Here is a 27500-nt window from a genome sequence, read left to right on the forward strand (position 1 = left end):
TCCTGTGTGTAGTGTTTTAGTTCTTGTCTTGTGCTCCTATTTTGGTGGCTTTTTCTCTTTTTTTGGTATTTTCCTGTAGCAGTTTCATGTCTTCCTTTGAGCGATGTTTCTCGCATCTACTTTATTTTAGCAATCAAGAATATTTCAGTGGTTTTATCCTTCTTTGTGGGGACATTGTTGTCATGTCATGTTCGGATGTACAGTACATTGTGGACGCCGTCTTAATTTGCTCCACAGTAAGTCTTTGCTGTCGTCCAGCATTCTGTTTTTGTTAACTTTGTAGCCAGTTCAGTTTTAGTTTTGTTCTGCATAGCCTTCCCTAAACTTCAATTCCTTTTCTTAGGGGCACTCACCTTTTGTTTATTTTTGGTTTAAGCATTAGATACATTTTTACCTGCACACTGCCTCCCGCTGTTTCCGACATCTACAAAGCAATTAGCTACCGGCTGCCACCTACTGATATGGAAGAGTATTACACGGTTACTCTGCCGAGCTCTAGACAGCACCGACACATCATTTGCAGACTATAATTACTGGTTTGCAAAAACTATTTTTAACCCAAATAGGTGAAATTAGATCATCTCCCTCAGCACACCAGACTGCATCTCACGGCACACTGGTGTGCCGCGGCACAGTGGTTGAAAAACACTGACCTAGATCATGTCTAGATGACTATACTACGAGTCTTATTTTATTCAATAGATTTCTGAATATATATTATATTGTCTCAAAAACACATGACATTTGATGGTGTCTAGTTGAACATACTACAAGCCCTGTTCTGGGGAAAAAAATAAATTTTGTTGTTCTCTTGTCTTACCTATTGTTTTGTCCCTGAGGTAGAGTGTACTTCTTTTGTGGACTTTTGCCTCGTCCGTGTGTCCCTCACCGACCTCTGAAGTTCCAGTTGTGCACAACATCTTATGGTGTGCGTTGTTGCCTCATCACCTTTTTGTTGTACATTCTGCACTCCAAAAAAAAGACTATTCTGTTTTTTTATTTGACCTTGCCTCTCATCTATGCATCTGGGGTCAATCCTTGCCCAAGACGCAACAGAATTTTCTGAATTTATTTATTATTATTTTTTCATTTATTTATCTATCTCAGGCAATGACATAAAAAAGTACAAGGTTGACAACACTTAATAATATAAATTACCGGTAATATAATGCAAAAGGTAATGTACAGTATGTGAGCATGATGGTCCAGTTTTGCCTGAAAGAGAGTGGGAAGAAGATAACTTATTTTGTTTAATAGATTCCTGAGTATACATTCTATTGTCTCAAAACACTTAACACACAGTCTATTTGAATTTATCATAAGTCTTCTATGAGGGGGGAAAGCAATTTTATTGATTTTTCAGAAATATTTTACATTTTCAATAGCTTTATAAATATATTGTGTCAAAAAACACATGAAACATAGATGGTGTCTAGTTGAATATACTATAAGTCTTATTTTTACAAAAATATTGTGTTGATTTTTCTGAAATTTTTTGTCTGATATATTTATGAATAGTCATTAAACCATATTTAAAAACACATGACAACTAGTGTCTAGTTGCATGTACTACAAGTCCGTCCATCCACCCATTTTCTACCGCTTGTCCCTCTCGGAATCGCAGGGACTACAAGTCTTATTTTGGAAAAAAATAATATTTTGTTTACTTTTCAAAAGTATTTTTAACTTTAAATCGCTGTATGAATATATATTGTCCCAAAAACGAGACATATACGGCCCGCCAGCCTCCAAAATCCGGCCCGCGGGTAGTCCCGGGTAAAAAAAAAAGAAGGTTTTTATTTGTTTTTTTTTATCTATCCTAAAATATCTATTTTATATATATATATCCATCCATCCATCCATTTTCTACCGCTTGTTCCTTTATGGGGTTCGCGGGGGGGTAGCCTATCTCAGCTGCATTCCGGCGGAAGGCGGGGTACACCCTGGACAAGTCGCCACCTCATCACAGGGCCAACACAGATAGACAGACAACATTCACACACTAGGGCCAATTTAGTGTTGCCAATCAACCTATCCCCAGGTGCATGTCTTTGGAGGTGGGAGGAAGCCGGAGTACCCGGAGGGAACCCACGCAGTCACGGGGAGAACATGCAAACTCCCCACAGAAAGATCCCAAGGACTACTCAGTGCCACCGTGCTGCCTACACATATATATATATATATATATATATATATATATATATATATATATATATATATATATATATATATATATATATATATATATATATATATATACATATAGATAGATAGATAGATAGATAGATAGATAGATTTTTTTTTTTTATTAGAATTTTTATAATCTATCCCAGGGGTCCCCAAACTACGGCCCGCGGGCCATATTCGGCCCGCCAGCGTCCAAAATCCGGCTTTTATGCTTTTTTTTTTTTTTTTTTTAAAGTTTTAGTATCTATCTTTTCTAGCCCATCCATCAATCCATTTTCTACCGCTTGGTACTCTCGGGGTCTCCTAGCCGCTCAGGCAAATCATATTGTCTAAAAATGCATTGTCCCATCAATAACATGACATCTATATATATATATATATATATATATATATATATATATATATATATATATATACACACATATATATATATATATATATATATATATATACATACATACATACATACATACATATATATATATACAGTGTTGGGTTAGTTACTGAAAACCAGTAACTAGTTACAGTTACTAGTTACTTTATTTCAAAAGTAACTCAGTTACTAACTCAGTTACTTAAACCAAAAAGTAATGCGTTACTGTGAAAAGTAACTATTTAGTTACTTATATATATATATATATATATATTTTTTTTTAAGGCCCTTTTAGCCTTCATTTCAGTACTGTTATTGCACTGGAGAATAATACAATCTGTTGATCAACTTGACATGCATTTGCATCACTGAACTCTGCTAAGCCATGTGCTCTACATACAACACACAAAGACAAAGATATGTTTTAAAGGGCCAATTTGTTTCAGACCAGAACAAATTGACAAAACTATTTTAAATAGCTGCAACTTAACATACATAAGTAACAAACAGCATAATAACAACATAGCTGTAAAACAAGAAAGGCACACACTACATACATAAAGCCTAACCAGGCGTTTTCTCAAGGAATTCTGAAATAAAATCATGTCTGAAGCCCAGAACACTCTACACATTTCCCCACTTAGTTTAGAGAAAAGGAAATATTAGCCTGGCCCACTAGCATCCCTCTTTAGGTTTGTGAACTTTATAGTCTAAACATTTAGAGTGATGTGATAATCAAACACTCTAAAAGTCTAAAATGAAAGAGTATATAAGAGAATTGACAGAGTGTGTGTACCTTCAGTGTGCAGTGCCTCATTAAAATCCAGCCGCTGTTGGAGGTGGAGGTGAAGTGTGTGTCTCTTTACTAGCTTCGTCGAAGCATGTTGTTTTTGTCGCTGTTTCAGCATATTTGAAACTTACATTCAACTAAAATGTTCTTTTCTTTGTGGTCGATAAAAGAAACGTACTGAAAATATCTCCATTTTAAGAAACTCGGCTTCGGGGTTCGCCATGACGTCTTGATAGTAGACACAGACACGCCCCCTCCCACACACACACACACACACACACACACACACACGTACACACAGACAGTGCGCGGCGCGCCTCTTTTTTGTCGCCTCTTCAGCAGCGCTGCAACACTCAGATCTTCTCAGTTTCTAGCCGATACTACATAAAAAATAACGCAAAATAACGCAGTAACGCATCATGTAGTAACGGTAACGGAGTTACTGAATATAAAAAATAACGCGTTAGATTACTAGTTACCGCCGATAGTAACGGCGTTACAGTAACGCGTTACAAAGTAACGCGTTAGTCCCAACACTGTATATATATATATATATATATATACTGTATATATATATATTTATATACATACATACATACATATATATATATATATATATATATATTTATATACATACATACATACATACATATATATATATATTTATATACATACATACATATATAAATATATATATATATACATACATACATACATATATATAATGTGTGTGTGTGTGTATAGCTGGGATAGGCTCCAGCACCCCCGCGAGCCTGTAAGGGACAAGCGGTAGAAAATGGATGGATGGATGTATAGCCCGGCCCCTGGCTAAATTTTTTAAACCCAATGCGGTCCCCGGGTCAAAAAGTTTGTCTAGTTGAATGTCCTTTGGCTCTCATTTTTCAAAAATATTTTTAGTTGATTTTTCAAAAATATTTTCAGTTTTAAATAGATTTATGAATATACATTAAATCAAGTTAAAAAAAACACATGACACATAGAGGTCTAGCTGAATATACTGCAAGTCTAATTGTGGGGAAAAAAAATATTTTGCAGATTTTTCAGAAACATCTTTATTGTTCAATAACTGTATAAATATACATTATATTGTCTCCCCCAAAAAACAAAAACACTTGCATAACGACTGTACAAACGTGTGTGCCTTTTTGCTACAGCAAGCTTAGCGATTATTAGCATGCCTGCTTCTGCTTGCCCTCTCTTACCCGGTGTGATGATAATTTAGGTCAGGGGTCCCCAAACTACGGCCCGCGGGCCGGATCCGGCCCCCCAGCATCCAAAATCCGGCCCACGGGAAGTCCCAAGTTAAAAAAAAAGTTTTTTATTATTATAATTTTTTTTTTTTTTTTAAATCTTTCCTTTCCAATCCATTTTCTACCACTTGTTACTCTCGGTGTCTCCTAGCCGCTCAGGCAAATCATATTGTCTGAAAATGAATTTTCCCATCGATAACGTGACAATGTTAAATGTCAAAATGGACTGGGGACCCCTGATTTAGGTACTAGATATGATCATTAACTTATGGGAGCGGCTCCACACTGCGTATAAACACACTGTTTGGTGCTTGCCGCTAAATGAAAAAAAAAAGATCAGCCAGAGAGGAACAGCATTAATGGGCAATGGTCAATTACACAGTTTTTCACAAAACCGTCTGACACTAATCGATGGTTGATCGATTGGCGAATTCCCAATTCAATTGCTTCAAAAATACTGACATATGTAGCATTAATTTGTCTCCTTGTTGGTGTAAACATCCTGCGGCACCATTAGTAATCCACAGGGACTGAAAGCGCTCCAATGGATGGAGGGAATAGTGCCCATGAAAGCAGATCTGGTTTCCAACAGTCTATAGGTGCTCACCTGACTCTTCATAAGACAAACACATTCCATTTAAGGTGCCTTTTTTAAAGCTGGTTTTAACCGAAATTATGTACAAAAATATGTTATGTAAACGTCTGATTGAGAAGCTATAATTCATATAATTCCATCATCTATAATTTTTTAAATCAACAATATAATACAAGAAAATAGTCTGCACAAAGCCTGCACTGGCATAGAGGTAGAAAACATGATTGTCACGTTCACCATCGTGAACGTCATTGTCCTCCACGTCTGCTGTGGGAGCGGTTGGCACACACTCCTCATCCTCCTCTTCGTCGGCTGCGGCGCCGCTCAACTCGCCATCGTCACATGGCCGTTCCTTACTGGCTGCGTGGACTCAAGAGCACGGAATTGGGACATTCCTGTGGTCCGTTGTGGCGGGTGCACGGTTCCTGCTGCGACCTACGTTGCAGTCGCTCTCCCAGTAAATCTCATGTGCAGGCGTGATTTTGGTGCAGAAAGTAGGTTGCATTCTTTTATAGATGTGTCCTGATTCCGATATTGACATCAGTCCGATATCAGCAAAAAAAAAAACAAGATATCAATATATCTAAAATATCAGACATAAGCAATCCTGTAGCGTTTTAACTTGTGTGAAGCTGGCCAGCCAGTTAACATCTGACACCCAAATGTCCTCCATTAAGCGCACATAGTTGGTCTTTTCGTGTATTTTAGTCAAGTCGTTTACAAAAAGTAAACATGGTATAGGCTATAGTCTACTGGGAGTCTTTAACGGCCCATTTGTCAATGTAAACAAGTAACAAATAATTATAGTTGCATATTACTTACATATACAAAATCTCCAAAGGCAGACACGTATTAGAAATCATCCAGTAACAAACGTGTCCGCATCATTCAACTGCATCATGAGAGTCATACGCTAAACGTATTGAATTATTTTGACCACTGTCACCAAAAAATTATTTCCATTTCAGTTTAAATAAAGACAGCATAAGTCCAATCCAGTCTGTTTTTTATACCTATCATTGTTCTCTAGGGGTGTAACGGTAGGTGTATTTCTATTGAAACGTTTCGGTACGGAGGTTTCGGTTCGGTTCGGAGGTGTACCGAACGAGTTTCCACACGGACATATTAAGTAGCGCACCGCACGCTGGGTAAACAATGCACACCGAAACACAACACATGGCATGCTGGCAGCGACCGGGCTAGGACAACATGTAAAAGCCAGAGCTGGAAGACCCTCCTGCCTCGTTAAGATCTCCCGTTTGGGAACACTTTGGAGGACGGAGGTTTGCCGACATTGTTCAGCAGCTGCTTCTGACAACACGTCAAACATGCTAACCACCGCATTCAAGCAGCCTCTCCTCGGCGAGTCAGGCAGGGCTAAAGCAATAACAAATGTTTTTATAGCAGCAGAGTTAAGACCATATTGCATTAGAAACTAGATTTTGACCCACTTCTATGGTGGAAGAACAATAAGCCCATATATCCTCTTACTGCCAAGTTAGCCAGGCTGAGGGGGGGGAAGAAAAGTTAATCTGAGACTGAGTTGACTTGAAACTATTCAATGTTGCACTCTTTATATGTAGAAGAAAAGTTTTGTCATTTTATTAAATCTGAGCAACAACTTGAGGCAGTTTAATGTTGATTAACGTGGACCCCGACTTAAACAAGTTGAAAAACTTATTGGGGTGTTACCATTTAGTGGTCAATTGTACGGAATATGTACTGTACTGTGCGATATACTAATAAAAGTCTCAATCAATCAATCAAAAAAAGCACTTTATATGTAGAAAGGTTTTGTTAAGAAACCATTCTGAGCCTTATCTTATTTAGTTTTTATTTGATATATGTTGGCCACATTAACCCTGGCAATGGACCCTGTGTGTGTATGTATGTGATGCCATTGTTTACAAATTTGGTAAATAAATAACCAAAAAATGTTTATTTTGTTGTTTTCTTACTGTACCAAAAATGAACCGAACCGAAATTTTTGTGTACCGTTACACCCCTATTGTTCTCTGTTTGAGTAATTTCATTTGATCAAACCCTTTTTTCAAAATAATAAAAGTCCTTTCTACGAAATAATAAAAGTATGTGTTATGATTCGTGCTGATACCGGCTTAATATCGATATCGGCCAATACTGAAGGCTCCAATATCAGTATTGTATACTACTACCACTACTTACTGTCCATATCTTACCAAGTCAGACCTACACTGTTCCAATATCCATTTCTCTGTTCTCAATTGTTGATGACTGATGATAACAACCAAACCTGCAACATGTATAGCACATGCATTCCAAGCAGAATTGAGGTAAACCTGTATGGTCAACACAAGCTGGAATGTCAAGATGAAGTTCTGTTATACCCGACTTCAATGTGCTTGTCCATCCACATCTCTGCTAAATGCATTGTTGAAGCATACGTACTTGATTTGGACCCGAGGCACATTTTCAATTGCTTTGGATCAAGACCGGGGCTGCAATGGACCGGATGATAAATATGAATCATTCCTGGCTCCTGACTGCGAAACACTGTCAAACCAGATTGAACGACCTTCGTGAAAAGGTCTACATCTTCCAATCCCCAACCAAGGATTGAGGTGTCGAATCCACCAGCTTCGAGGAGATCGCTCTTAAAAACGCAGGCTATCCCAAAGCCGTAATCGCGCCAAAACCCGCTTTTTATGGTGACAAAAAACTTGTTTTCTCTCTCAGCTTTATCGGCATACACGATACTGGGGTCGTACTGACTAAATACGATGGGAAAAAAGACCTGTCTTCCTTGCACCGTGTTATCTCTGCAGCGCTGCAGGGCATCCGCATTGAAGATGAGATCCACGTCACAGAAGAATAGTAAAGTGCCATTATCAGACAGCGAGGAGCCAAGTTCAAGAGCAAATCCCCGAGAAAAGTTTCCTGTCACTGGAATCACTGCTAGGTCAGCTTTGGGATATTTCTTGTTGTAACTTTTGATTAACTGAACATGTTTCCCTTTGTCTTGAAAACTCTCAGTGTCTACTAGGATGACTGAGAGTTTAACGTTTTCTTTGGGTATCAAGCACACTTGTTCGAAGTTCTCCATAAAACGGACAAAGGTGTCGTAGCGACCAGACAGCGGGACCAGGATGTTGACTTTCCTCTGGCTTTGCTCCCTCGATTCTCGGGTTGACTCGTAGAACTGGAAAGGAGACAGTAACTTGAGGGGGTTGGATAGAAAGGATAGAGACCGGGATTCAGAGTTTATAGCGAGCACAAGTTCTGCCACGTTTAACTCCTCGGTCTCGCAAAAGAAGGGGCGGCTGAAGGACTGCTGGAGGTAAGCGTGACGCCTCACAGGCACGGTTATTTTACGACCTTTGTGTTTTCTGTACAGGAGCAGTAAGTCCAAGACGTACTCAGCCCCGTGCATCGGATCCACCCTGTAATAACCGTAGTGAATCTCTTTAAAGTTTATCATACGGCCGCGTGTTTTAGAATTTCCGTTGATCATTTCCATCACCTGGAGCATGATGTCTTCTAAAGCCGTCCGAAGTGAGCTACCAAGGCTTTGTCTGGCCATCTTGTTTTCAACAGCGGAGTAAACGTGACGGCCGGTCAAAAAATTCCACTCGATGACGTCATCGCGCTCGCTGGGTTGATACCGCATGTAGGAAGGCGGTGCTCCCAGCAGCTGGTCCTCCCAATTCATTTCTGTAAGGCTGAGACCTGTCATGGTCAGGCTTTCACGGTGCAGCAGGATGCTGCTGTGACGCAGCCTTGAGATTTCACGGGTCAACATGTAGTTATGGAGTCGGTACAGGTAGTCGGGCCTTTTATTGGAATGTAGCGTAATGGCATTGTGGATCTTGCTGCGGTGAAGCTCCTCAATGAAACCTTTCCTGTGTTCGTAGTTTTCGTAGAATAGCTGCTGCGTCTGTGGACCATGAACATATGATTTAGGAACGAGTACAGTGGTACAATATCTTAAGTGTGCTTAAACTTAACAGTGTTTTGAGATAAGAGCTGTCTCTCGGTTAATTGTTATACTTTAAAGGGGAACATTATCACCAGACCTATGTAAGCGTCAATATATACCTTGATGTTGCAGAAAAAAGACCATATATTTTTTTAACCGATTTCCGAACTCTAAATGGGTGAATTTTGGCGAATTAAACACCTTTCTAATATAAAGACGTCACATCGGGAAGCAATACGCCATTTTCTAAAACACTGAGTCAAATCAGCTCTGTTATTTTCCGTTTTTTCGACTGTTTTCCGTACCTTGGAGACATCATGCCTCGTCGGTGTGTTGTCGGAGGGTGTAACAACACGAACAGGGACGGATTCAAGTTACACCAGTGGCCCAAAGATGCAAAAGTGGCAAGAAATTGGACGCTTGTTCCGCACACTTTACCGACGAATGCTATGCTACGACATAGATGGCAAGAATGTGTGGATATCCTGCGACACTCAAAGCAGATGCATTTCCAACCATAAAGTCAAAGAAATCTGCCGCCAGACCCCCATTGAATCTGCCGGAGTGTGTGAGCAATTCAGGGACAAAGGACCTCGGTAGCACGGCAAGCAATGGCGGCAGTTTGTTCCCGCAGACGAGCGAGCTAAACCCCCTGGATGTCTTGGCTCACACCGTCCGTTATGCCACCGAAGATGATCAAGAGAAGAATATCGACCCTCGCTTCCCTGGCCTGCTGACATCAACTCCAAAACTGGACAGATCAGCTTTCAGGAAAAGAGCGCGGATGAGGGTACGTCTACAGAATATATTAATTGATGGAAATTGGGCTGTCTGCACTCTCAAAATGCATGTTGTTGCCAAATGTATTTCATATGCCGTAAACCTAGTTTATAGTTGTTAGTTTCCTTTAATGCCAAACAAACACATACCAATCGTTGGTTAGAAGGCGATCGCCGAATTCGTCCTCGCTTTCTCCCGTGTCGCTGGCTGTCGTGTCGTTTTCGTCGGTTTCGCTTGCATACGGTTCAAACCAATATGGCTCAATAGCTTCAGTTTCTTCTTCAATTTCGTTTTCGCTACCTGCCTCCACACTACAACCATCCGTTTCAATACATGCGTAATCTGTTGAATCGCTTAAACCGCTGAAATCCGAGTCTGAATCCGAGCTAATGTCGCTATAGCTTGCTGTTCTATGCGCCATGTTTGTTTGAGTTGGCATCACTATGTGACGTCACAGGAAAATGGACGAGTGTATATAACGATGGTTAAAATCAGGCACTTTGAAGCTTTTTTTAGGGATATTGCGTGATGGGTAAAATTTTGAAAAAAACTTCGAAAAATAAAATAAGCCACTGGGAACTGATTTTTAATGGTTTTAACCCTTCTGAAATTGTGATAATGTTCCCCTTTAAAAGGGGTTATGCAATGTTTTGTTGTTTTTTTAAAAAAAACACTTTTTTGTGTCTACATAACATTGGTGGGGCTTTGGTCTGGTTCAGGGGTCGGCAACCCAAAATGTTGAAAGAGCCAAACTGGACCAAAAATACAAGGAAAAAATCTGTCTGGAGCTGCAAAAAAATTAAAAGCCTTATACAAGTGCTATAAGGAAGGCAACACATGATGTAAGTGTCTATGTTAGCTATATTAGCCTACTATCAAAATGACTTTAAAAGTCTTATATATGTCAGGCTTGTCCCTGACAGTTTGGCCATGTTTAAGTTTTTCCTCTGCGTTTGTCTTTGTTTCCTGTCAGCGCTCTTATTTAGGTTATTTCCTGATTATCTCCCTGAGTGCTTTGTCCCCTCAGCTGTGGCTGATTGGCACCTGGCCACACCTGGTGCCAATCAGCCAGCTGCTATTTGAACCTGCCTTCCCCTCCAGTCAGGGCTGGATTATTGTCGCTAATACTTGTTGATGTCATTCCTACCTGTCGTGTTGATATCGTTACAGCTACTACCTGTCGTGCTACTACTTGTCCTTGTACCTGTCGTCGTAGCGGTAAGCTGTTCCTGTTAGCTATTTGTAGCTTGCTTTCTCCTAGCTCTTTTGTTTTGTGTTTTCTTGTTATCCATTAGCTGTTCCCAGTTTTTCTGTTTGCTGGTTCCTGTTTTCAGTTTTGGCTATTCCTAGTTCCTGGTTTGTGTTTTTACCTTTATTTTATGAACATTAAATCATGTTTTCCTGCTTAATGCCTGCCGCCATCTCTGCATCTTGGGGTTCGTCACAGACAACACATTGTGACAGAATAATCCAGCCTAGTACGAACCCCGCGGAGATTTCCATGGCGGAGAGGCTTAAAGCGTTAGAATTGATGGCTAAATCAAGGAAAAGCTTTGCCTCATTTTGCAATCCCTCCCACTCATCCCTGTCCTATGTTGGCTTCTCGGCGGACGTCTGGGATCCGTCCCTTGAGGGGGGGGGGGGGGGGGGGCTATGAGTAGCTGTGCAGCTGAGGCACAGCTACTCCTCACACAAGTGGGTCTGCAACAGACGCCGCCACCATCTCCGGTGGGCCGGCAGACGCCTCCACCATCTCCGGTGGGCCTGCAACCTACGGCGCCATCGTCTCCGGTGGGTCTGCAACCTACGGCGCCATCGTCTCCGGTGGGTCTGCAACCTACGGCGCCATCGTCTCCGGTGAGTCTGCAACCTACGGCGCCATCGTCTCCGGTGGGCCAGCAGAGGACGGCGCCGTCGTCTCCGGTGGGCCGGCAGAGGACGGCGCCGTCGTCTCCGGTGGGCCGGCAGAGGGCGGCGCCGTCGTCTCCGGTGGGCCGGCAGAGGGCGGCGCCGTCGTCTCCGGTGGGCCGGCAGAGGGCGGCGCCGTCGCCTCCGGTGGGCCGGCAGAGGGCGGCGCCGTCGCCTCCGGTGGGCCAGCAGAGGGCGGCGCCGTCGCCTCCGGTGGGCCAGCAGAGGGCGGCGCCGTCGCCTCCGGTGGGCCAGCAGAGGGCGGCGCCGTCGCCTCCGGTGGGCCAGCAGAGGGCTGCGCCGTCGCCTCCGGTGGGCCAGCAGAGGGCGGCGCCGTCGCCTCCGGTGGGCCAGCAGAGGGCGGCGCCGTCGCCTCCGGTGGGCCAGCAGAGGGCGGCGCCGTCGCCTCCGGTGGGCCAGCAGAGGGCGGCGCCGTCGTCTCCGGTGGGCCAGCAGAGGGCGCCACCAACCTCTCGTTGGCCACGGATGTGGTCGTTTCATGGGCGATCGCCTCGCCAATTGCAGCGGCGTTCAACTCGCCGTCGCCACCTGACTCTTCCCCGCTGGTTGCGGGGACACTTGGCCTGGCGGCCCACCTCCTTGTCCTCCCTCCACCCTCCCGTGACTTTGGACTGTTTTTTTGGGGGGGGTCTGTTTTCTAGAACGTCTGGTATCCATTATGGGAAGGGGGGCTACTGTCAGGCTTGTCCCTGACAGTTTGGCCATGTTTAAGTTTTTCCTCTGCGCTTGTCTTTGTTTCCTGTCAGCGCTCTTATTTTGGTTATTTCCTGATTATCTCCCTGAGTGCTTTGTCCCCTCAGCTGTGGCTGATTGGCACCTGGCCACACCTGGTGTCAATCAGCCAGCTGCTATTTGAACCTGCCTTCCCCTCCAGTCAGGGCTGGATTATTGTCGCTAAAACTTGTTGATGTCATTCCTACCTGTCGTGTTTATCGCTACAGCTGCTACTTGTCCTTCTACCTGTCGTCGTAGCGGTAAGCTGTTCCTGTTAGCTATTTGTAGTTTGCTTTCTCCTAGCTCTTTTGTTTTGTGTTTTCTTGTTAGCCATTAGCTGTTTCCAGATTTTCTGTTTGCTGGTTCCTGTTTTTAGTTTTGGCTATTCCTGGTTTGTGTTTTTACCTTTATTTTATGAACATTAAATCATGTTTTCCTGCTCAATGCTTGCCGCCATCTCTGCATCTTGGGGTTCGTCACCTACACACACTGACAATATAAGTGTTATAATGAAGGCAACATATGATGTAAGTGTCTAACATTAGCTATATTAGCCTATCAAAATTATTTTAAAAGTCTTATATGCGACTTGTCCATGGTGTGCACCGCCTTCTGCTTGAATGCAGCTGAGAGGCTCCAGCATCCCCCGCAACCCCAAAAGGGACAAGCGGTAAAAAATGGATGGATATGTGTTACAATGAAGGCAACCTTATGATGCAAGTGTTTGTATTAGCTATATTAGCCTACTATCAAAATGACTTAAAAGTCTTATATAAGTGTTATAATGAAGGCAACACATGATGTAAGTGTCTATGTTAGCTATATTAGCCTACTATCAAAATGACTTTAAAATTCTTATATAAGTGTTATAATGAAGGCAACATATGATGTAAGAGTCTATATTAGCTATATTAGCCTACTATCAAAATAACTTTAAAAGTCTAATAAGTGTTATACTGAAGGCAACATATGATGTAAGTGTCTAACATTAGCTATATTAGCCTACTATCAAAATGACTTTAAAAGTCTTATATAAGTGTTATAATGAAGGCAACACATGATGTAAGTGTCTATATTAGCTATATTAGCCTACTATCAAAGGCTGACGCAAATCTTCGTTGACAGAAATGTTGTATTCTACACATTTTTGCAACATTGGAAATCATTAGTAAAATGGAGACTTCTCACAGGATGAGATAACTTCTGGAAATTACTGGCTCAGAATGGCCAAAGGTTGTCTTCTTCTACGCAAAGCACAAAACGTTTGGTGGACAAAATGAGACAAAGAAGGAGTGGCATAAAACACCTCTTTCTGTGGCAGCATTGGAGAAAGTTGTACGCGTAAACAAACTACGATGAGTTCAAGGATCGCTGAAATTAGTAGGACAAAACGGTGCTTGTCAAATACTCTCATCAGTGAAGCATGTATAACATAAACAGTGGGATTTCTAACAATTAGGAAGGTTTGTGTCATGTTTGTTCTACTACAGAAAATATATTAAAAGAAATATATATATTTTTTCATCTTTTTCCATTTTCACACGTCTCTGAAAGAGGTCCAGGGAGCCACTAGGGCGGCGCTAAAGAGCCGCATGCCGCTCTTGAGCTGCGGGTTGCTGAACCCCGGTCCGGTTGGACAATTAATCAATTTCGATTATGGCTTCTCACGATTTTGAAAATATAATAATCGAAAAAAAAAGTTAATGGGCCACGCATAGTGCATGGAAATTCCTAACCTTGTGACGATGAAACAGATGAGCGGAAAAAAAGAGCAACTCTACGAGAAGTTTGGGATGTCTGCATGGTTGCTACTTTTTATTTGACACAATGCTGATATGCCTAATCAATAATCACTAAACTCAACAAAAAAAGTAAGGCCATATAATTTCCGCATTCCGGAGTCACTTAGCTGGCCAATAAAACAGAACCCGCTGTTAAACGCAGAATATCAGGGAAATTGACATAAATCTGAGTGAAATGTTGTCATTGTGAGGAGAAGAAACATTTTTTAGGAAAATAATGTGTCTGGCAGCGCTCATTCATCCTCTCAGTTGATCTGCCCTAAACTAAACAATCACTTGAAAGAGCGACTACGAAGCTAAAGCCAGCAAGAACAATCCATAACCCCACAACACATCCCATCTGATTTGTGTTGTTGTGAACGACATCATCGACGTAAGATCCATGTGCAAACAGAACAGCGGTCATATCTTGATAGGCTCTCGATTTTTTATCAGCCTGAAGTGAGTCGCCCCTTTACTAGTCAAGTTGAGAACAATAGCACACCCTTCACAATAATAGCCCGGTGCGCCACGTCCAGTCTGACGAAATAACAAACAAAACTAGATGAGGCAATTCCTGAAGGAATTGCGTATGAATGCTCCAATGCTGAAGTTGAACTGAAATCCTGGAATTTTTTTAGAATTGTTGAAGTAGAGCACACAATTCCCAAACAGGCTGAATATTTTGAAGTTTGAACAGTTTGAATCAGATGACGAATGTTGGAGTTGTGGAACTTTGAAGAATGTCCCATTAATTTCAATGGGAATTTCCCAAAAATGTGGGAATTTCGGGAAAAGCGGGATTTTTTTTTAGAAAATGCTAAAAAACTTTAATGGTCTGAATGAGTTGAAACGGTTGGTGTTGAAATTTTTCATATCGGTCGAGAAATGTTGAAGTAGTAACTAGAGATGTCCGATAATATCGGCCTGCCGAGATTATTGGCCGATAAATGCTTTAAAATGTAATATCGGAAATTATCGGTATCGGGTTTTTTATTATCGGTATCGTTTTTTTTTGTTGTTTTTTTTATTAAATCAACATAAAAAACACAAGATACACTTACAATTAGTGCACCAACCCAAAAAAACTCCCTCCCCCATTTACACTCATTCACACAAAAGGGTTGTTTCTTTCTGTTATTAATATTTCTGGTTCCTACATTTTATATCAATATATATCAATACAGTCTGCAGGGGATACAGTCCGTAAGCACACATGGTTGTGCGTGCTGCTGGTCCACTAATAGTACTAACCTTTAACAGTTAATTTTACTAATTTTCATTAATTACTAGTTTCTATGTAACTGTTTTTATATTGTTTTACTTTCTTTTTTATTCAAGAAAATGTTTTATTTTATTTTATTTTATTATTATTTTAAAAAAGGACCTTATCTTCACCATACCTGGTTGTCCAAATAAGCATAATAATGTGTTAATTCCACGACTGTATATATCAGTATCGGTTGATATCGGTATCGGTTGATATCGGTATCGGTAATTAAAGTGTTGGACAATATCGGAATATCGGATATGGGCAAAAAGCCATTATCGGACATGTTGAATTGAGAAATGGTATTACAGAATTCCTGGAATTTCGGGTAAACCAGCAATTTTTCCAGTTCAAAAAACAACTTCTTTTTTTGTCCTGATTAAAAGGAATGTTTTGACGTTGGAACGGTTGAAATGCGTAAAAAAATGTGGAAGGAGTAGTCGCCAGAAAAAAGGGTGGAAAATAGGGCTTTAGAAAACCAGGAATTCTGGAAAATCCAGAAATGTTTTGGAACTTAGACAAAGGGTAGTTTAAATTTCCAGGATGGTGAAATGTGTTGAAGGTGGAATGGTTTGAATAGGTTGAAAAATGTGGAAATGGTGGAAGTTTGAAAAATGGCAAATTCATTTTGAATGGGAAAAATGTCCCGGGAAACCTGGAATTCTGAAAAACCTGGGAGTTTTTGGAATTTGACAAGGGAAAGCCCGTGATTCCCGAATAGGCTGAACAGTTTGAAGTTGGAACGGTTTGAATCGGGTGAAAAATGTGAAAGGTAGCGCACGTCAAAATCTGGAGAAGAAGAAGAAAAAGAAGTTGAGGAAGTTGAATAAATAGATGAATTTTGGTGTAGAAAACCATATGTGTGAATGCTTTGGAGCATTCACACAACTAGAAAATACAATATCTGTAGAAATTGCATGTGCTTTAGTCGAACTGAAATGTAGAAGGAACGTAGAATGATTGTAAGAATATGTTTGAATGAACATATTAGAGTATTGAAGAATGCTCATTTAAATGCGAGTGGAATGTATAAGGAAAAGTGGAAACGATTTAATTGAGAAATGGTTTGAATGTAGAAATACTGTGATTGTAGGAAAAATTTGAATGTTGAAGACAGGAAACTTTACTGCAACGTACTATGAATTTAGAAATGAAAAATGTGTGTTATAATAGTTGGAAATAAACTATGAGGCTGGCTGCTAAATTAGCCAAGGAAGTATGCATCCCAGAATGAACTAAATTGACCCCCATGGGTGAGTCCATGCTTTCAGGCGGTTAGGGATTTGAAACAGGGCCAATTGGCATTCTTTCAATGAGCTTCAAGAGGTGTCACCTAAAATGGTTTTCACTTCACAGTTTAGCTTGTAGCTCATCGACAGAATGTCAAGAGTGTGCAAAGCAGTAATCAGAGCAAAGGGTGGCTATTTTGAAGAAACTAGAATATAAAACATGTTTTCAGTGATTTCACCTTTTTTTGTTAAGTACATAACTCCACATGTGTTCATTCGATGCCTTCAGTGACAATCTACAATGTAAATAGTCATGAAAATAAAGAAAACGCATTGAATGAGAAGGTGTGTCCAAACTTTTGGCCTGCACTGTATATCGTGATATAGCTTCCAGCCATATCGCCCAACTGTGATGTGCACATCAATCAGTCTGAGGAGAAAAAGTTGGCACTTTTTCACATGAACTGTTACCCAGCATCACTTATGTGTGCAGCCAAAGTATCCACAGCCTGTAGAAATGTGCGTACACCAGCTATGAAGTTGCCGTGGACCAGCGCACATTTCCACATCGATGTCAGTTTTGATACATCTCACCTTTGCCGTGAAAAATGACGCACGGCAGGTTTTTGTGCGTATGCAAGCTTTTAGGCCCAAGCAGTCTATGACGTTTCCTTCCTTTCTCTCTTCCGCTCGCGTATAGTCTCCATATCATGCCGACAATAAAACACGGTTAGCCCGTTGATCTCACTATATCATATGGGGTGTTGTGTTGTGGTGAAAGTCACTCAAAACAGATGGCTTGTGTCTGTCATCTATGTCCAAAGTGAATAATAAAAGCTAGAAAACTAAAAAACGACAAAACATTTCTGCCGGGAGGGGGCGAATGCCGACTCAGTGTGAGGGGTAGTGGTGAGGAAGGGTTCATTTGCATCTAACAACTCTGCCTCTCAAAACGAGCTGTTTTAAAAGATGGCTTAAAAACATGGCTGTAAAACAAAACCAATGCAAATTTGTCACTAAAGAACCACCATTAAATGTTATGTAGACCAAAATTAAGTGTATAAAGTTTTTTTTTAAATCACAATATAGAGATGTCCGTTAATATTGGACTGCCGATATTATCGGCCGATAAATGCTTTAAAATGTAATATCGGAAATTATCGGTATCGGTTTCAAAATTATCGGTATCGGTTTCAAAAAGTAAAATTTATGACTTTTTAAAATGCCGCTGTGTTCACGGACGTAGGGAGAAGTACAGAGCGCCAATAAACCTTAAAGGCACTGCCTTTGCGTGCCGGCCCAATCACATTATATCTACGGCTTTTCACACACACAAGTGAATGCCATGCATACTTGGCCAACAGCCATACAGGTCACACTGAGGGTGGCAGTATAAACAACTTTAACACTGTTACAAATATGCGCCACACTATAATCGGACATCTCTATCACAATATGACCCTCCTGTAATCTAGCAGCTATGAAAGTATGAATGGATGTTGCTGAATAGACGATGTGTCTAATATTATTTTATTTCGGACTGTCCAAATATGTTGAAACATGCACAGGATTCTCTCTATCGTGTGTCTTTGCAGCGCAAGCACTCCTTGCTCACAGCCGTGTGTGGAACTGTTGTCAGTTTGCTTGTCCTTTTCAAACAAGCTAAATAAAACACAAAATAGTAGAGATGTCCGAAAATGGCTTTTTTGCCGATATCCGATATTTCGATATTGTCCAACTCTTAATTATCGATTCCGATATCAACCGATACGATATATACAGTCGTGGAATTAACACATTATTATGCCTAATTTTGTTGTGATGCCCCGCTGGATGCATTAAACAATGTAACAAGGTCTTCCAAAATAAATCAACTGAAGTTATGGAAAAAAATGCCAACATGGCACTGCCATATTTATTATTGAAGTCACAAAGTGCATTATTTTTTTTAACATGCCTCAAAACAGCAGCTTGGAATTTGGGACATGCTCTCCCTGAGAGAGCATGAGGAGGTTGAGGTGGGCGGGGTTGGGGGGGGCAGGGTTGAGGTGGGGGGCGGGGGGGGGGGGGGGTAGCGGGGGGTGTATATTGTAGCGTCCCGGAAGAGTTAGTGCTGCAAGGGGTTCTGGGTATTTGTTCTGTTGTGTTTATGTTGTGTTACGGTGCGGATGTTCTCCCGAAATGTTTGTCATTCTTGTTTGGTGTGGGTTCACAATGTGGCGCATATTTGTAACACTGTTAAACTTTTTTATACGGCCACCCTCTTTGTGACCTGTATGGTTGTTGACCAAGTATGAATTGCATTCACTTGTGTGTGTGAAAAGCCGTAGATATTATGTGATTGGGCCCGCACGCAAAGACAGTGCCTTTAAGGTTTATTGGCGCTCTGTACATCTCCCTACGTCCGTGTACCACTCCGTACAGCGTCGTTTTAAAAAGTCATAAATTTTACTTTTTGAAACCGATACCGATATTTCCGATATTACATTTTAAAGTATTACTCGGCCGATAATATCGTCAGTCCGATATTATCGGACATCTCTACAAAATAGTGCTCGCAAAACGGTGGCCAGTGTTGATAAATCACATTGCTTGTATATTTACATGTTCTCCTCCTGGTATTGTGGGCGTTTTGATGATCAGCATACATTCTGCATATTAATGAAGACAGAGACGTAAAATGGATTACCGTATTTTCCGGACTATAAGGTGCACTTTTTTCCCTCAAAACTTGACAGTGCGCCTTATAACCCGGTGTGCCTAATGCAGTGTTTTTTCAACCACTGTGCCGCGGCACACTAGTGTACCGTGAGATATTGTTTGGTGTGCCGTGGGAAATTATGTAATTTCGCCTAATTGGGTTAAAAATATTTTTTGCAAACCGGTAATTATAGTCTGTCCTGTCAAGAGCGAGGCAGTTTAACCGCGTAATACTCTTCCATATCAGTAGGTGGCAGCACGTAGCTAATTGCTTTGTAGATGTCGGAAACAGCGGGAGGAAGCGTGCAGGTAAAAAGGTATCTAATGCTTAAACCAAAAATAAACAAAAGGCATTGAAGCTTAGGGACGGCTAAGCAAAACCAAACTAAAACTGAACTGGCTGAGAAGTAAACAAAAACAGAATGCTGGACGACAGCAAAGACTTACAGCGTGTGGAGCAGACGGTGTCCACAAAGTACATCCGTACATGACAATCAACACCAAAATAGGAGCACAAGACAAGAACTACAACACTACACACAGAAAAAAAACAAAAAACTCTAAATAACTCACGGCGTCATGTGACAGGTCGTGACAGTACACCTACTTTGAGACAAGAGCTATAGTGATGCATGCTTGTTTATGGTTTGAATTCATATCCAACAATTGCGAGAACGACTTTTTACTGTCAATATCGGCTGCTGAGTTTAATTTTTTATTGTTTTCTGCTGGTGGTGTGCCTTAGAATTTTTTCAATGAAAAAAATGTGCCTTGGCTCAGAAAAGGTTGAAAAACACTGGCCTAATGTACGGAATAATTCTGGTTTTGCTTACCGACCTCAAAGGTATTTTATTTGGTACATAGTGAAATGATAAGTGTGACCAGTAGATGGTAGTCACACACAAGAGATACGTGTAGACTGCAATATGACTCAAGTAAACAACACCAACATTTTATGTGTTCCATTGAAAATATAGAACATTACACACGGCGCTCAAAAATCTATCAAAATGTTTTAGTACGACTTTGGTAAGCTCTGAAGCCGCACCGCTTGATGGATTGTCGGCGCATTAAACATACGAGTATTATTATGGTGTGTGTGTATAAGGTAAGACATATTATCTGGCATTTTGTTTCACAATATTATGCAAAATCTACTTTTGTTACCTTCTGGTACTTGCTGATTTGTATAAATCCTGAAAAATTGCGCGCTTCCGCCTTTGTAGTCCGTGGCAACACCGTAGTCGATAAGCTTCTTCTTTTTCTCTATCTTCTTGTTATGGGACATTCATCCTCTGCTGTTGCCATTTCTAATATAAAGTAGTGTAAAGTTCTTACTTATATCTGCCATGAAAGCGCTAAAACATACCGGTGTAGTGAGTTTACATTATTCACCCAAGGAACTTTATTTATTAGAGAGTTCCCGGTCGGACGGTTTTTCACGGGACACATTTCCGGCGGATGAGGAGATGCTGCTCCGTTATTAATTTAAGTAAAGTCTGAATGTCATTAAAACAGTTAGCTCCATCTTTTGACACTTCTTCCACCCCCGTCCTTGCACGCTACACCGCTACAACAAAGATGACGGGGAGAAGACGCTGTCGAAGGTGAGCCACGTAAATAAGACCTCCCACAAAACGGCGCATCCTGAAGCGACTGTCAGAAAGCGGCTTGAAGATGATCTGTAAATCATTATTTATGCAACATTTTGACCAAAGAACCACCATTACATGTTATGTAGACCACAAGGAAGTGTTTAAAGTTTAAAAAAAATTATAATAATATGACTCCTTTAACGCGCCTTATAATCCGGTGCGCCTTATATATGAAAAAAGATCGAAAATAGACCATTCATCGGCAGTGCGCCTTATAATCCGGTGCGCCCTATGGTCCGGAAAATACGGTAAGACAATCCACCTTGCACACTTTTAGTAGATTAGCTTTGCGTTTGTTATCAAGTTTGCACATTTTTTAATACAAGCAAACCTTTAGTAAATCAGGCCCATACTATGTAATATGAAATTGCCCCCAGTTTTCTGTACAGTAGGTGACGTCGACAGCCTTTTAAACCAACATAGTTCACAACTGCTCCAGCTAACTGTGTAAATTAATTTGAAATGACAATGCACTTAAAAGACGTGATTTTTTTGGATGATGCATGAACAAGAGAGGAACAAAAAATATAGAGCAATAACTTCATTCATCATACCTCATAGGCCCACACGCACTGCGTCCCTGCAAAGCGTCGTACACAGCGGCCGACTTCCACATCCTCATGTGTCGTGTACATCTTCTTGAGACAAGAACCGATGTGCGGCACCATCCTGCGTAGAACCTCTCTGCTGAAGATCATCCCAGGTCCACCCATGCAGAAGTTCTCCCCAGGCTCCAGAGCTAGTTTGCCCAACTCCTCTGGCGTGCCGAGGCCAGTTTGGCCCAGGTAAAGAGGGTTACTGCTGTTCAGAGAACTCAAAAACAACTCCAGCTTCTCACCTGAAGAGGGTGAAGATAAGTTGAAGATGATTTGAAGTGTTACAAACTGACAATACATCAAAATAAGCGTACAATTACGGAATATAATCCTCCAATCCACTGCAACAATTGAGTTACACTGAAAATAAGCAAATGCATCTCAAATTAATAATAATGAATTGTTTGCTTTTGGTGTATCCCGCCTTCTGCCCGAATGCAGCTGAGATAGGGTCCAGCACCCCCTGCGGCCCCAAAAGACACAAGCGGTAGAAAATGGATGGATGGATGTAGGGCTGCAACCAACAACTAATTTGATAATCGATTAATCTGTTGATTATTACTTCGATTGATCGACTAATAATCGGATAAAAGAGACAAACTACATGTCTATCCTTTCCAGTATCCATCCATCCATCCATTTTCTATCGCTTATTCCCTTTGGGGGCGCTGGAGCCTATCTCAGCTACAATTGGGCAGAAGGCGGTGTACACCCTGGACAAGTCGCCACCTCATCGCAGGGCCAACACAGATAGACAGACAACATTCACACTCACATTCACACACTAGGGCCAATTTAGTGTTGCCAATCAACCTATCCCCAGGTGCATGTCTTTGGAAGTGGGAGGAAGCCGGAGTACCCGGAGGGAACCCACGCAGTCACGGGGAGAACATGCAAACTCCACACAGAAAGATCCCGAGCCCAGGATTGAACCCAAGACTACTCAGGACCTTCGTATTGTGAGGCAGATGCACTAACCCCTCTGTCACCGTGCTGCCCCCTTTCCAGTATTTTATTGAAGAAAAAAAACAGCATACTGGCACCATATTTATTTTGATTATTGTTTCTCAGCTGATTGTAAATGTTGCAGTTTATAAATAAAGGTTTATAAAAAAATAAAATAAAAATAAAATAATAAAAAAGTAGCCTCTGCGCAAGCGCATAGCATAGATCCAAAGAATTGATGATTGAATTAATCGCCAACTATTTTTATAATCGATTTTAATCGATTTAATCGATTAGTTGTTGCAGCCCTAGATGGATGGATGTTTGCTTTTGGTATTATTGGGTTTGAACTCCCTTGTATATTAAAGTAACGCTGCCATTTTTGTTTGTGCTGTTAAGTTTTTTAAGTTATTCTAAAATACATAATTTGGCAAGTGATATGTAAGAACGTAATTAGTCAAAGAGTAACACGTTAAACCAGTAACCTGTTATTCTTCTGCTAATTAAAGCTAATTATAGTCACACACACAGGTGTGATGAAATTACCCTCTGCATTTACGTTTATTTAGAGCACTGCTTGGCAAAAACATATTCTACTTTCCATAAGTATATATACAAGTCAGACTTTAAAAGTATCTACCTCAGTTTGTTCTGTTGATGTTCTTGCCATTGCTGTGACTCGCCAATGACATTGTAAATGGACTTTTATAGTGATATACAGGCACAACTTGCTAAATCGATTAATTTATAAATATTTACACAGCAACTAAAACTTGTCGTAGATGACCCTGATGCATCCCATTCCGCATCCTTTTGTATATGACGCAGCATATTTACAATAATAATAAAAACTAGAAAATGTTGTTTGGCCTGCTATCTGTGCCTACAAACCTTTAAGATGGCACCGAGTGTCCGAATCCGGGAATTTTAGATGTAACTGTACAAAATTAGATAAATAGCTAGCCTAAAACGCTAGCATGTTATCATTAGCATGCTTACACTTAGCATGTGTAACATACCAAGTTATTCGACTCTGGAGTAAACGGTCTCAAAATGAGCAAAAAAAGTTAGCATGTTAACAGTTAGCATGTGTTACATACCAGGTTATATGACACTAATGCTGCGGAATTAGAGAAAAAAAGTGTCAAATTAGCTGAAAAAATTAGCATGCTCAGGTTAGCATGCTAGCATTTAGCATGAGTCACATACCAAGTTATATGACTCCGAGGTGTATGGCAGTGGAATTAGAGAAAAAATGTGTAAAATCAGCTGAAAACATTAGTATGTGTCACATACCAAGTTATATGACTCTAGGGCAGGGGTTGGCAACCTTTACCACTCAAAGAGCCATTTTGACCCGTTTTACAAATTAAAGAAAACAATGGGAGCCACAAAACTCTTTTGAAATTTAAAATGAAATAACACTGCGTGTAAAGTTTTTTTTTTTGCTTTGTGTTATGTATAAACAAACTATTATGGGTTACATTTATGAAATCAATGAACGACTGCAGAGAAAATGAAATAAAATTTCTGCATGCAACAAAACATTTTTAACTCCCATGAATTGATTTAAGTGGACCCCGACTTAAACAAGTTGAAAAACTAATTCGGGTGTTACCATTTAGTGGTCAATTGTACGGAATATGTACTGTACTGTGCAATCTACTAATAATTAGCCCGGAAGAGTTTGGGCTGCAAGGGATTCTGGGTATTTGTTCTGTTGTGTTTATGTTGTGTTACGGTACGGATGTTCTCCCGAAATGTGTTTGTCATTCTTGTTTGGTGTGGGTTCACAGTGTGGCGCATATTTGTAACAGTGTTAAAGTTGTTTATATCGCCACCCTCAGTGTGACCTGTATGAGTGTTGATCAAGTATGCCTTGCAGTCATTTACCTGTGTATGCAGAAGCCGCATACAACTTTTGACTGGGCCGGTACGCAGTTAGTATGGTGAAAAAGCGGACACGACGACAGGTCGTAGAGGACGCTAAAGGAAGAGCCATCCCGGCACATCCTCAATATCGTTGTACGGGTGAAAATCGGAGAATGGTTGCCCCGGGAGATTTTTGGGAGAGGCACTGAAATTCGGGAGTCTCCCGGAAAAATCGCGAGGGTTGGCAGGTATGCAGCTGAGCCGCATCAGACTGATCAAAGAGCCGCGGGTTGCTGACCCCTGCTCGAGGGTATATATATATGCGAAATTAGAATGCTACCTTTTTTTTTAAATCACATCCACAGGAACCCGCATTCTCGTTAACTCTCCTTCGACAAATGGACGAAGTTTTTCGCTAAGTAGAATCACAGCTGACCTGGACATTCGAAAGTTCTCTTGCCGTTTGAGAAGTGTTGTATCCCAAATAGCTGCAATCGCTGTCTGTACATGTAGAAGAAGGAGAAACACGAGCATGTCTGGATGACGAGCCTCCATATTTCCAGTGGTTAGCTCCGAGTTACGAAACCGCTTTATTATGAAGCTGGCTGTGGCGCGTTCTTTCTGACGTCACTTCCTGTGTGGGGCGCGGTGTTTCTGGCATCACTTCCTCTCCGAACTCAGTTTGTAAACGATCGATGAGTCCATACAAAGCTAAGAGGCGGAGATTCAAGAAATAGACGGCGCACTCACCGGTGTTAAAATTTGTCCAAGGATGGGGACCTAATGATGGTTTAGTGTGGCTGAAACGGGGCTTAGGCTAAATAATTATTCATTTAAGGGGTTATCCGGCTTAGTGTAGACATAGCCTTAGTGTAAACGGGGCCTTAGTTTGACACCCCTTAGAAAAAAATGTGGAAAATTAGCTGAACTATGGGGGCCATAGATAATTAATTTGCGGGCCGGATCTGGCCCGCGGGCCTTGACACTACTGAACTAAACCGTTTAAACGGTCCAAAAACCTGTCTACTAAAACATGATCGATATGCTGACACTGTCCAGTCCCTCCAGGATCTAGTGGGCTTTTTTTTGTAATTGTTACGCTTTTTCAAAAAGTTGCTGCAAAAGTTGTAGTGTTTTGAGGTGTTTTATTTTGATAACATTAAATCAACTTGTGACTTTATGAGTTTGTTATCAATGTTTTAGGTCGGGGGTCAGCAACCCGCGGCCTTTAGTGCCGCTCTAGTGGCTCCCTGGAGCATTTTTTAAAAAAGGATTGAAAATGGAAAAAGACGGGAGGGAAAAATACAAACAAACGCAACAGTTTGTTTACATGTAAAATCTTCCACTCCTTCTTTGTCTCATTTTGTCCACCAAAAGTTTCATGCTGTGCGTGAATGCACAAAGGTGCGCTTTGTTGATGTTATCGACTTGTGCTAATCAGACATATTTGGTCAGTGCTAATCCATGCTAACATGCTATTTAGGCCAGTGATTTTCAACCTTTTTTGAGCCAAGGCACATTTTTTGTGTTGACAAAATCCGGAGGCACACCACCAGCAGAAATCATTAAACAACGAAACTCAGTTGACAGAAAAAAGTCGTTGTCGCAATTGTTGGATATGACTTTAAACCATAACCAAGCATGCATCAATATAGATCTTGTCTCAAAGTAGGTGTACTGTCACCACCTGTCACATCATCCCCTGACTTATTTGGAGTTTTTTGCTGTTTTCCTGTGTGTAGTGTTTTAATTCTTGTCTTGCACTCCAATTTTGGTGGCTTTTTCTCTTTTTTTTGGTATTTTCCTGTAGCAGTTTCATGTCTTCCTTTGAGCGATATTTCCCGCATCTACTTTGTTTTAGCAATCAAGGATATTTCAGTTGTTTTTATCCTTCTTTGCGTGGACATTGTTGATTGTCATGTCATGTTCGGATGTACATTGCGGACGCCGTCTTTGCTCCACAGTAAGTCTTTGCTGTCGTCCAGCATTCTGTTTTTGTCTACTTTGTAGCCAGTTCAGTTTTAGTCTCGTTCTGCATAGCTTTCCCTAAGCTTCAATGCCCTTTCTTAGGGGCATTCACCTTTTGTTTATTTTTGGTTTAAGCATTAGAAACCTTTTTACCTGCACACTGCCTCCTGCTGTTTTCGACATCTACAAAGCAATTAGCTACCTGCTGCCACCTACTGATATGAAAGAGTATTACACGGTTACTCTGCCGAGCTCTAGACAGCACTGACACTCAACAACAACACATCATTTGCAGACTACAATTACTGGTTTGCAAAAAATACTTTTTTACCCCAAATAGGTGATATTAGATAATCTCCCACGGCACACCAGACTGTATCTCACCACGACACAGTGGTTGAAAATCACTGCTTTAGGCTAGCTTTATGTACATATTGCATCATTATGCCTCGTTTTAGGGTATATTTGATCTCATTTAATATAATTTACTTTGATCCTATTTGTATATAATTTAGTTGTGCAATACGAAGGTCCTGAGTAGTCTTGGGTTCAATCCCGGGCTCGGGATCTTTCTGTGTGGAGTTTGCATGTTCTCCCCGTGACTGCGTGGGTTCCCTCCGGGTACTCCGGCTTCCTCCCACCTCCAAAGACATGCACCTGGGGATAAGGTGATTGGCTACACTAAATTGGCCCTAGTGTGTGGATGTGAGTGTGAATGTTGTCTGTCTATCTGTGTTGGCCCTGCGATGAGGTGGCGACTTGTCCAGGGTGTACCCCGCCTTCCGCCCGATTGTAGCTGAGATAGGCTCCAGCGCCCCCCGCGACCCCAAAGGGAATAAGCGGTAGAAAATGGATGGATGGATGTCTCATTGACACATTATCTGTTTGTA

General features: G+C 41.1%; 1 protein-coding gene across 1 annotated transcript in view; it reads right to left on the bottom strand.

Moving 5' to 3' along the window:
- Window positions 1-4090: 4090 nt before the first annotated feature.
- Window positions 4091-27500, bottom strand: part of chsy3 (chondroitin sulfate synthase 3) — a 24529-nt gene continuing 1119 nt past the window's right edge. The window contains exons 2-3 of the mRNA XM_061980719.2: window positions 21784-22067; window positions 4091-9129 (exon numbers count right to left, since the gene is read on the bottom strand). Coding sequence (XP_061836703.2) covers window positions 7561-9129; window positions 21784-22067 — 1853 coding nt within the window. The 3' untranslated portion in view covers window positions 4091-7560. The remainder of the gene's footprint in view (window positions 9130-21783; window positions 22068-27500) is intronic.

Source organism: Nerophis lumbriciformis, linkage group LG20 (assembly GCF_033978685.3).
Source record: "Nerophis lumbriciformis linkage group LG20, RoL_Nlum_v2.1, whole genome shotgun sequence".
In the NCBI taxonomy this organism is placed as follows: domain Eukaryota; kingdom Metazoa; phylum Chordata; class Actinopteri; order Syngnathiformes; family Syngnathidae; genus Nerophis; species Nerophis lumbriciformis.